Below are 12527 nucleotides of genomic sequence, written 5' to 3' on the forward strand. Positions count from 1 at the left end.
GATGTAGGCATAAAAAAATGAAATAGCGGACACATTTATTGTACAAATACATATGCCGCCTCTATATTTAAAATTACTTTCTTTAATTTGATCAACAAATGCGTATTCATGAGCACCAAACGTGAACTAGAATTTCTAAAAACATCTCTTTCTGGTGTAAAACAATAAAACACCACACAGAGAGTCCACAAGAGAAACTGTTGGTTGAGAGTTGCTGTTATTTCTACAGGAAAGATGTGAAACTATGACTGAAAGTCAGCGGATATAACTTGTAACAAAGCTAGCTTATACTTTGTAGTTGTCATAGCAGAAAATGCAGTGAGAGTTGTGCCTTTGTTTTAATTAATTCGACTGTATTTCTAAGGGTTTTTACCATTGAAAGGGATTAAATTGTAAGGAATTTTTGATCACTTCAAATTTTCATCACACACTGTGATTTAGGCCGATAGTACAAACAGTTCAGTAATAACAGAGACAAATCTAACACACACGGTCACACACTGAACTGAACTCATATTCATTGTTAACAATCTGTCTGATACAGAGATACAATTCTGGAAATTCGTACTCTACTTTTATATCTACTCCCACAGTGGCACTTTGTCCTTGTCAGAGAATTTATAAATGGGTTTTCTGCTGAGTTTAACCTAACAGGAGGGTTTTGTTTTCAGTGTTACATATTCTGAAAGTTTGTATGATTTATTTTTGATATAATATACTGAAAGGAACAGAAAGACTTTGCTGAGTTTGTTGACCTGATAAAAAAATGCAGCCAAGCTGTTCTCTCCTTTTGAAAGATTGGGCTACAAAATGTCACAGAGACTGACAAGTTAAAGGTGAGCTTATGGGTTGCCTTAGGAAAATGACCCAAATCACAAATGGACTTTGACATTTATGCTACTGCTGCTGGGCTCTGGCATCTGAACCCATCAATGAAATGAAAACATGACAGAAGATATAACATATGCTAAAGTTGACAAAGTGAAATAATAATCTTTATAAATATTTAAATACAATACTGCAGATGTTAAATGGTCGAAGTTTTTAAATGCTTGATGAATGTTTCGATTTGGGTGAGGTTGAAGTGTACACATGATACTCAGCTATGGTATCAAACTTATAAAAGTCATTTTCTGGAGCTCTTCATTAGGGCTGATACTGAAATTGTTTGCAAAACAAGTGTACTGGCACACAATGACACAGACACAGAACAAAACTTCTATTTGCTTCCCAAAATTATAGTTATAAGACTGACGAGTAACTGCCAAACACAGCCTGAATACTATTCTGCATATGAAAACCTGAAACTTAAAACTAACAAAGACTCATTTAAATGTCAAGTATACTAAGACTTCAGACCTTGAGTGCAATTTTTTGGATATGTAGAGAGGATGGGTAATCTAATGTTTTGAAAATCCAAACATTTGTCTTACAAATATCTGTGTCAACTCAGTTTGGGCAAAGTAAGACTATTTGTAAAATAAAACTAGAAAAAGTGGTAAAATAAGAATAAAAATATTATGGATATAACTAAAAGAGATAATGCTACATGGAGCTGGTAGCTTGGGACAAGTGAAAAGAATGAATGAGTAAAATGCTATGAGAAAAATGATGTAGGGCTAGAATGTAGGGCAACTGAGTGAACCATTCACCCTATCATTAAGGGTCAGTCATTACCCAGAACTCATGACCATAAGTGAGGGTAGAACTAGATTTACTGAAAAATCAAGAGCTTCACCTTAGAGGTAGGTCTCTCACTTTTTTCAGCAGACTAGTACAACACCTGTATTGTCACAGATATACCCAGATCCATCTTCACCATCTCCCACTCTTTGGGAATTTGTTTATTCTGTTGTTTTATTTTTTTGTTCCCACATTTTGTTTGTTTGTTGTCAATGCAAACCAAGCTCTCATTTCAGTCATGTCCTGGGGTGGACAGTAACGGAGTAAATTTACTGAAGTACTGTACTTAAGTACAGATTCTGAGGATTTTTACTTTACTCAAATACTAGAATTCTTTCATACCTATTACTCTTACTCGAATACATTTCCGAGGCTAAGATTTTTACTCTTACTCGAGTTAATTTCTGAGAAGGCTCATTAATACTTTTAGGTTTGCCTGTTGTTGTTTTGTCCCCCCCCCCCAAAAAAAGCAATTGGCCACACGCAGTGTTTGTCAAAGAAGGAAACCTATTACAGTACACGTTCTCAACTGGGATTGACGTAAAAGCTGAAATACGTCAGGGGGGGGGGGGAGACAGACAGACTGGTGGGGGGAAACAGACAGTCTGGGGGAGACAAATATTGTGGTACTGGGATATGTCCTTCCTGTAAACATTGAGTTGTTGAAAGCAGAGATTTAGTTTGTTGTAAAGCAGTGGTTCTCAACCAGTAGTCCACCAGTGAGTCCTTCAGGGGTTCCAGTTGGTCCCCAGTTAAACGAGTTGGTTGGGCCCGTATGGCTCCATTTGGTCTTGTGTGTGTATGGAAGGGGGGAATTGTTTAATAAAATGTGAAAATGACATAATTGTCCTCTTTGGGGAAGGCTTGGTACAGTATAACATAATGGTTCTACAGACAAGCACATCAGTTCAGGTGGTTTCAAAGAGTTTTCTCTGAAACAAGAGATACAAGGTACTACTGTATATATAAAATTGTAAAATGACAGTAATTCAGTCAGGTCCATTCTCATCAAAGATAAATAAAAATAGGAATTTACTCTTACTATTTTACTTATAGTACATTTAAAAGCATTTACTCTTGAATACTTAAGTACATTTAAAAGCAAGTACTTTTTTTACCCTTACTCAATTAATGTATTTACTGGGCTACTCTTACTTGTAGCAGAATAAATTTTGACCAGAAGTATTTGTACTCTTACTCAAGTACTGGGGTCAAGTACTCTGTCCATCTCTGGTCATGTCACACGAACAACTCATTCATTGTTCGCCATCCCTCAAAATCCTTTCTTGTTACTGACAAAGTTTGTTATACGTTATGTTTACAAAAACAAACAAAAACAAAAACCCAACAAAAATCTGGGGTAAGTGTCGTTTATTCGTCAGATTGAGAAGATTTGCACTACTTAAATCTGTGGAGAATGTGTCTCCATCCTCAAAAGCTCTCAGACAAATTCTTTCCAGGTGGTGGTGACAACCAGAACAGTCCTCAAAGTCAAGAGCACAAAACAACTACTGCTCTCCTTCCTTGTTCGCCAAACTTAAGTCTCAGCAGACGGATAATGTCTTTAGCAGAAGTATTTATTATTATAATTAGTACTAGCATTTATTATTACCAGTATTATTTAAAGAGCAGGTACATTATGCATAATTATGGACAATCAGTACATGTGTCTTGAAGTGAGCACTCTTCCTGGACAGGGTGTATGTAGCGCCTCACAGTAACTGCACTCTGGACATAACATTCATGCATGCTAGGTCCACTGAGTGCCTATAGCAAAACTTGGTACACACCTTTATGAAGTCATGCCTTGTCCTCTCTGCCAACATGGATTGTTCTTAAGTGGAGTTTTTGTCATTCAGTCAAATGAGGTGAACAACATCACCTGAAACTTCGACACACGGTCAAATTAATTGCTTTGAATAGACCGACTGTCACATCACCATCTGAAGAACAAATTCAGTCTCATGGAGAATTCTTCCACACTTAGCAAACTGCTTTGGGCAAATTTAAAGTTACACAGTGACAACCAGTTAGGTCATCTGCTTGTGAAGAAAAGGCTCAGTCACACTGCAATTATTTCACAGCAAAATAAAAGACACTAACAAAGAAAGCACAAATATGATCAGCTAAAAGAAACTAAAGTAAAGAAAGACACCTTAGACGAAATAATTGTCAATTGCCATGAGCTGACAAGATTACTAAAAAATATGTAATCAATGTAACAAAATAACGTTAAGGAAATTATTGTCATGTTATGAATGATGATTTATGAATGATGATTTATGAATTGATAATATAATATAAAATAATATCAGCAAGACGGTTCCGGGTTTGTGTCCTGCTCTTTGCGGAGTTTGCATGCTCTCCCCATGTCTTCGTGGGTTCTTTCCGGGTTTTCCAGTTTCCTCCCACCTCCCAAAACATGCAACGAATGTTGAATTGAGTCCAAACTGCCTGTAGGTGTGAGTGCACGTGTGAGTGGTTGTTTGTTTTTCATGTGTCTCTGCAGTGCACTGGTGTCGTGCTCGGAGTATACAAGCACGACACGATTTTTAAAAATTTATTTAGCTTGTCCTCAAAGCAAAACTTTGCCAGGATGTGTGGCTTTGGTCTTGTTCTGACCCATGGTGTAACAGATTCTGTGCAAGAAAGGTCTGGACATCAACATGTTGCTCAGCAAGATTTATTTGAATGAATCAACACAGAGGCTGTAATGACCAACAGGTCCAGAAGGTGGAAGGTGACATGAAACTTTGGGGTTCCAGGGCAGCCTGAATGCACTGAAGAACTGTCCTGAACCCCAGACTCAAAGGAGACACCACAGACTTCCTGTTTTCAAGCCTCCTCTTCATTAAACAGGTCATCTTCATGGATCAGAAACTGTTGGCATTACTTTCTACATTATTTGTCATTTCATCAGATCTACACTGCTGAAGAAGATTCAGATTCCTTATTTTTTAGTTGGAGCAGATATGCCCGGATGTCAGGCTGGATGGTGGTGACATTAATAGATGAATGCCACCTCATCACAGGCTTCCCGTCTGGCCCCACCAGAAACTTTTCAAAGTTCCACTTGATGTCATTGACCTGGAATGGACTCCAGAACAGACGAGAGGGGTCTCCAAAGTCATGTCCAGCTGGAGGGCATGAGTTCTGTAGAAAGTAGAAAGAAGAAAGAGCTAGATAATAGAGAATGAACACAAGTTAACAATACTCACCTTAAAGATGTGTGTGAATAACATTGACTTTAATGTGCAGCATGTTTTTGAGGAAACCATTGTCCGTCACCGAGTTTTTTAACTATCATTATAGCTGAATCTTTTTAAACTACTCAGCAGTCTTCCTGTGTTAACATGCATTATAAATGGAATCACTTGTTACATACCTTGAGGAACGTATAAAGCTTCTGCTCATTATCTCCATTCACCTCACTCCTTTCAAACAGCTGGAAGTTTGGAACGTACCCATTTCCTGGTCTAACATGCCTGTGATCCAGAAAGAAGACAGTTTATGTGTCTCTGAACACTTAGTGTTTTGGCAGCTTCCATTAATTCACCACAGGTCTTAATAAAACAACAGTTGTCTCCAATGGATACAAGGCTACAGAATGAACCCGAGGACTCTCTGCATGTATGAGTGGCCACAGACAAGAAGTGATTTTGTTGTAACAGGATCCCTCTTCTCATTAAATGAACACGTTGATTGACTGGGTTTAGCAGTAATGCAAATTCCTCCCAACATGAAGGTTCTTTTGTTTCAGAACATTATTATATTTATGGATTTGGCTCAAAATCATGAGATTTTTATGTTATCAGATCTTCTACAAGATTAGGGGAACCCCCCCCCCCCGTGATTCAAATATGAAGCACTTAAAGAGAAAAATCGTTTTCAGTTTGTATTGACATGTCGCTTTAAAATTCCTGATTGTCTTCAGTTTTTTTCAGTCAGTGAGTTTGGCTTCAGGTCTTTCATTGAATGTATTTTCAGAGAATGATTTCTCACTTTAAACCTGGTAGAATTTCATGGTTTTTTCCTGGTTCCTGTTTCCCAAACTGGTTGGTTGGAAAGGCAAGAACAGTGAGTCCCAGATCTTTCAGCTCATCAAGTAGTGCATTCAATTCTGAGAAGAAAATGTAAAGTTGATTAGATGGAAAAGAGTGTTCTGCTTATGATACTGCATCCCAAAATAATGATATATGGAGCCGTTTCTTACCCACGTACTGATAGTTATACCCTCAGTATGTGGCTGTATTGACGAAGAGGACAGTCTGACCTCTGTAGTCACTGAAGCTCACAGTGCGGCTCCCATCTAGAGTCGTTGCACTGTAATTGTAAATGGTGTCATCTGTAGAGGGGTGGCACACCTGAGGGTAAAGACACAGTTTACCAGACAAAATATAAACTCTTTATATACCCAGACTATAAATATATTGTGTGAATACCAAAAAGTACCTGTGATAATGAAATTCCAAAAGTGTTGTCTCCGCCGGTGGGGCTGAGTTGCAGCAGACTGAGAAGCAGTAACGGTAAGAAGGGCCATGGCGGCCCGTCCTTCTCCACCATGGTGACGGCTCACCACGGCTGTTTGACAGCTTCTCACTCAAGTTGAATTTAAACTGCTCTGACTTGGGGAGGAGGGATGCACAGTTGATATATAACACCCTCTACTGACGTAAATGCATAGTTTTCCCTCCTTCAGCAGTATATTTGTTTTGTCATATTGGAACTAAAGGTATTGTTCAGCTGTATCACTGTTCTCCTCATTTACCCTGAATTTTAAATGCGAGTTTATTAACATGTCATCTTGTGGTCTTTCATGGACTTAACTGTCATACGGATTTGATGCAAATCTGGTTAATCTCTCCCACTGACGATGTAAAATGCTATATGGGCAAAAAGGGTCTGAGAGCACCATTCTAAAACATAAAATTACAAATTAACAATTTTTAAAAAAAAGATAAAAGTATATATGTGTAAAGAACATCAACTCAACACCAACAACAGAGAGTAAAAGAGAAAACAGTTTTATTCACAAACTCTTAAACAGGCACATTGTATCAGAATCTTTTAATAACTATTTTAGAAATGCAGAAACCTACTGTAAAAGTAATTAAATATGAGCAGTATAAACTCCAATGAGTTTTTCATTGCTACATGTTGCCACTCTCTTCAAAATAATTGATTTTTAATAATAATTGAGCATCCTCGTGGGGCGTCCCAATGAGCAACTTGCAAGGAGATGCTGCCTTCCTTAAGGGCCCCTCAGCAACTAGCACCTCTCCACTGCCAGTACACACTCCAAACAGTTTTGTTCCACATGGGTCTTGAGCTGGCCACCCTCTGGTCCCCAGCCCAGGACCCTATGGACTGAACTAATGCCACCCTGACAATATGGTCAACAAAGTTAAGTTCAAGAGGTCCAGCATTAACTTGTAGTTAAACTGTGTGGTACTTTCTGTAAGAAATGAACATCACACACGGTTTCACACTGAATACATTCATAAGCCTACAAACAAAGCTGTAAAGAAGTGTCAGGTCTAGGATTTCTCTAAACCAGGAACCTAAAAGTGACCTAACTTTTGCACAGAGGGGCCAAACACATGTCCAGCACATCTGAACATTTTCCCTGTTGAATAAAAGATCTATACATTTCACCAGTTATTCTTCTATTCTGTTTGCTGTTGGCTCTGTAGCTTTAAGCAAAGACACACATACCTAATATAACAAACTGCAAATTCTGCATTGTTCATGCACTTTGTGTTCTTCAAAAAAACCTGACATAAAAACTCTCAATTTTCATATTTATTGAATTTGAAAAATGGGATGCAAAAAAGTCACATTGCTTAAGGCGTGTTTCTAAATGTGTATCCTATCTCAAGTGATGTAAACGCAATATGGGTTTTGTGACATATTTCAAGAGTAAAGAAATGAAAGAAGAGAATAGGAAGAAAAGGAAGAAAGGAACAAAATGGTCTGCTCTAGGATATTTAAGACTAATTTCATAAAATACAGTATAATAGAAAGTTACCTGTCACTAAACCACATTTCTATTTTAGGTAATATTCCGGGGTGAAATTGAAGTCTCTACAGGTCGCACCGGAGGAATAATGATACACACAAATAACTAAACACCAGATTGTTAGCGTGATTGTTATAAAACTGTAAAGAAAGTAGCAAATATGCTGAATAATACTTGGCATCTGAAAACTGAAATTTATGAAGACTAATTCATGCTATATTTTACATTGCAGAGAAGATAGATAGATAGATAGATAGATAGATAAAAGAAAAAACACTAGGTAAACATTAGGTACTTATATCAAAACACCAGACATATTTAAATGCTCGTTCATCTCTATTTGCATGGAGTTTGTTCTAAAGTGAAGCCAGCTTTGTCACTCAGATGATTCTACAGCGGTGAGGAACACATCTTGTCTTGGCTCCTCTATCTGACACACAGCTTATTTTGTATTTAAAAGACATTCAATAGCCAGACTGTCACATCAGCGTCTGAGCAAAAGATATGATGTAATAGAAGGCAATTCATTCACGCATAGCAAACAGCTTCAGGCTAATATAAAGTAAAATACTTGTTGACAGCGAGTTAAGTCATCTACTTCTGAAGAAAAGGCTAAGTCACATTATAATAATGGAGAGTAACAAAGAAATAAACAAATACCATATCTGTAAAACAATTAATGTACAGAAAAGGATATTACAGGAAATAATAATCAATTTGCATGAACTGAAAAGGTAACTAAGACAAAATATCTCATCAGTGTAAAGAAAATAGCCCAACACAGTATTACTTTTGCTTGCATAAGGATAAAAATTGTTAATAAAGAAAACATAAATGACCTCAAAAATGTGAAATTTATTTCAAACAAACTATCAAAAGAAATAGCAGTAACTATGGTTTAATTGAAAATCAAAACTGAATTTAATATTTATGGGATGAAGTAGAAACAGAACTAAATTGCAAATTGATCAAGTTCAAGAAATGATTATGTTTTAATTCATGTGAGTAAAATGTACTGTACTTGTGAAAGTCTATACTGCTTCTATAACTTTTTTATTCATCAGTCCATAGGTTGGATAAGAGTCATATGCTCTACTGCTTTAGGAACATGTCTATAAGAATAGTGCAATTTAAATCACTGAACTGTTCAGGGCTTCTGGAGAGGAGATCCACACTCATTATAAAACCCACAGCAGTTGTAAGTAATCAGGTCAGGAGAGTAAAAGTGGTTGCAGAATTTATTACAATCTATCCTCCATTTCACAGAAGATCATGTCGGTGTTTGTAGAACACCTGAATACGTTGACTATAAATAAGGGTTGTGTCTGTACAGAACTGTATTGATCTTCTACTAGCATGTCAAAATATTACCTACTAAGTCAGTGTCAGTGGTAAGTATTTCAGAGCTGTGAAATACAAATTACAGTATTACATATTCTTGCAGAAGCTGTTTTATACATTTATTAAAGCATTTTTTCTCTCTGTTTCTGAATAAGCTGCTATTTTGGTTTCTTGTTTTCTCAAGGTTTCGGAAATCGGTCTTCATTTGATTGTTTCACTTTCAATAAAATATATATGAATGAATGATAACAAATATGTTGACTGCTGTATTTTACTTTGGTGAAACAATAAAGTTTAGTTTTTCCTTCTGTTTCTTTTCCTCTAATTTATTTTCTGAAGCTTTTAATCAAAATTTTGAGTTCCGTCCTCAAAAAGTAATGGATTACTTTTTGACAGAAAGACAGAATTAGCTTACAACATATATATATGCCTGAAGTAAAAACTTAAAGGGTATGAGAAAGAAAGAGAAAGAAAAGAAATCTGATTTGAATGAAACTACTGTACTATTTTTCCCTGCAGCCACAAGTAAAGGCAACAGCAATAAACAACAATAAATGCTCCATGTGGAGCTCAATGATTCAATCGCTGGCAAAATTAAAGACTTCATGGCTGAATTTGAAAGACTTCCCATCTTGCATCGGATTAGACATTTAAAAAAAACTATGATGTATAATATAGCGAGTGATAAATTTAAGAAAAGATGTGGAGTCAATAAACATGAGGGTATCAGAGCTGGAAACCAGTGTGAGTGAGTAGGCACTAGGGATGGAGACCCATTCTCCACAAAATCCATGTACCGAACACATGACTCTAGGTGTAAGAGTGTCTGTCACACTCATGCCTAACAGTAGATCGATGGCCTGCACCTTAAGCTTTAGTGTTATCACCCACTTGTTAAACCATGAAATGTTAAAAAAAAACCTGCCCTAGGGCCTACTAATGTTTTTTTTATATTTTATGAGCTGGCTCAAGGACATTAGGAATGTTTAACAAAAAAGTACTGGCCTTCTGCTACAACGTGGTGGTCTCCACCTTAGTAGTCGGGGGACAGAACCTTTGTTAGCAGTGACCTACAGAGGTACCTGTTTCATCACCTTAGACAGGAAAATGGATGGTTGGGTATTGACTTCATCACACCTATTAATGACTGTGAAGTGCTTTACAAGCTCATGGCTGCATTGACTTAGGACTTGATAAAACACAGTGATTCAAAACCAGCAGGAGACATAGCGCGTGGAATCATCGTTGGTTGTGCTCACTTCACACTGGACTTCAAGTAACTTATATTTTACAATATCATTATTTATGTAATTAAATAAAATTGAAAGTACAAAATTAGATTGGACTTAAACTTAAATTGGATTGGACTTGGAATTGGATTTAAACTTCCAATTGATGTAAGCAGTTGTATTTATTTTGGTATCCCTTTTTGCCGTAGGCATAGTCACGTATACACCGTTAGTATCTGACTTCTTGAAACTTTTCTTTAGCATTCACTGGCTTCTTCTTGTCCCGCTTATTCATGACACTCTGGTCACTGAAGTGTCAGAACTCCTGTTTTCAAGCCTCCTCTTTATTTAACAAGTCATCTCATGGATCACCTATTGGCATTATTTTCTACATTGGCACATTATTAACAATGTGATCTGCAATATTGCAAATGAATCAGGTTAATTAAAAAGGTCATTTCTTTAGAGCTGGAGGGAGAATCTGAGGATGTCAGACTGGACCTCAGAGACGTTGATACATGATTTAATTCCTTGTGAGTATAATGATGACTCATGTGAAAAAGTGCATGTATTAAGCAGTGATTTATGCACATCTGTTAAAGTTTTGCCTACTGATTGCATTTCCAGAGCATAATTAGTCACTTTAAATCTGGCAGAACTTCGTGATTTTCTCCTGGTTCCTGTCTCCCAAACTGGGTGGAAGGGAAGGCGAGAACGATGAGCCCCAGAGGTTTCAGCTTCTCCTGTAGTTCAATTCTGATAACAGAAAAGGACAAGTTTGCGTCATTTTCAAGTTTGTGTCAATGTCTTTAAACTGAGAATCTTTAAGACTGCATCACACAATCATGATATCCATATGATTGTTTGTCACCCACATGTGGCTGTATTGATGAAGAGGACAGTCTGACCTCTGTTGTCACTGAAGGTCACAGTGTGGATCCCATCTAGAGTCTTTGCACTGTATTTATAAATGTCTCTTCATACATTTTTTGATGGTGGCAGTCATCCACTCAACTGAGTACGTTTTTTTGGAATAACTCCTGTTTATATGTGCAGTTCTACATCGACAAATGATTTAAGGGAATAAAATAAGGTAGGCCTGTCCCAAATAACTCTGCACTTGATGGTTGTAGCTGATCTGCATGTAACTTAATTTACTATGCCCGAACTGTTAGAGTGGGACTGGGATTAAATGTTTCAAATTAAAATCTAATATTTTATATGAATGTTACCTTCGCACAAAGTGATCAAATTAATTACCCCACTTTATTACCTAAACACTTTATTATTAGAGAACATGGTGATAACATTCCTCTCCAGACTCATGAAGGTACTGGATGAATGTCAAAATGTAACTCTGTGTATGCAGCTGCAGTTCAAGCAGGTGGTATTGGGTCGCAGCAGACTTAAAAGCAGCAAAGGTCAGAAGAGCCACGGTGACTCATCCTTCCCAACCATGGTGTTGACTCACTGTGGGCGCCTGTTTGCTTCTCCTTCAGGGTGAATTTAGGCAGCTCTGACTGGGGGCAGAGGGAGACACAGCAGTCTGAAATGGTGAGATTATATAAAAGTTTGGTGGTTATATGTTTTTTTCCCCGTATTTCTTGTTTGAGCCTGTTATTTCACCAGAAAAATAAATGATTGTTTGCTTCTTTGTGATTCCCAAATGTGAAAGTCTGCCAAAATGAAACAACCTGTGCATCTTGATAAAAAACATTCATTCCAAAACAAAGGAAAACAAATGAGAGTTGAAGGAGTATCAAACTGAATTTGGCTCAAGTAAATACAAAACTGAGAGTGTCATCTTTCTTTATCGTGTGGAGAAGCACTTGTTTTTGTTTTATTTGTAATCATCACTCTTCACTGGGATCACATGTTGCCATGGTGAGCTGGTGCCTGGCCATATGCTCTCAGGTTCTCTTTTTGCAGCAAGACAATATCATGAGCCAACAAATTTAAAGTAAAGAATCATATTTTAGTTAATTCCTCTGCAGTATGTAATGTCTATGCCTCAGTCTCAAAAATGTAGTTTTATATAAACTTATCAAAGAACTCTTCTTGTTCACATCTTTACCCACTTGATTGCATGAATTATAAAAATAATTATTCTGTATGCACAATATAATTATGAAAATTTGTGAAAGAAAATAATTATTTGAATTATACAATTTCCTCCGGGATTAATAAAGTATCTATCTATCTATCTATCTATCTATCTATCTATCTATCTATCTATCTATCTATCTATCTATCTA

At 36.9% G+C, this 12527-nt stretch overlaps 1 protein-coding gene across 1 annotated transcript; it reads right to left on the reverse strand.

The window, feature by feature from the left end:
• Nucleotides 1-4424: 4424 nt before the first annotated feature.
• On the reverse strand, nucleotides 4425-6246 carry LOC137603240 (glutathione peroxidase 3-like). The gene is made up of 5 exons (XM_068326491.1): nucleotides 6136-6246; nucleotides 5897-6047; nucleotides 5686-5803; nucleotides 5069-5168; nucleotides 4425-4836 (listed from the first exon to the last, which is right to left on the reverse strand). The coding sequence occupies exons 1-5, from the start codon at nucleotides 6244-6246 to the stop codon at nucleotides 4606-4608; spliced, it is 711 nt and encodes a 236-aa protein (XP_068182592.1). The 3' UTR covers nucleotides 4425-4605.
• Nucleotides 6247-12527: the final 6281 nt, after the last annotated feature.

Source organism: Antennarius striatus, chromosome 10 (assembly GCF_040054535.1).
Source record: "Antennarius striatus isolate MH-2024 chromosome 10, ASM4005453v1, whole genome shotgun sequence".
Lineage (NCBI taxonomy): Eukaryota > Metazoa > Chordata > Actinopteri > Lophiiformes > Antennariidae > Antennarius > Antennarius striatus.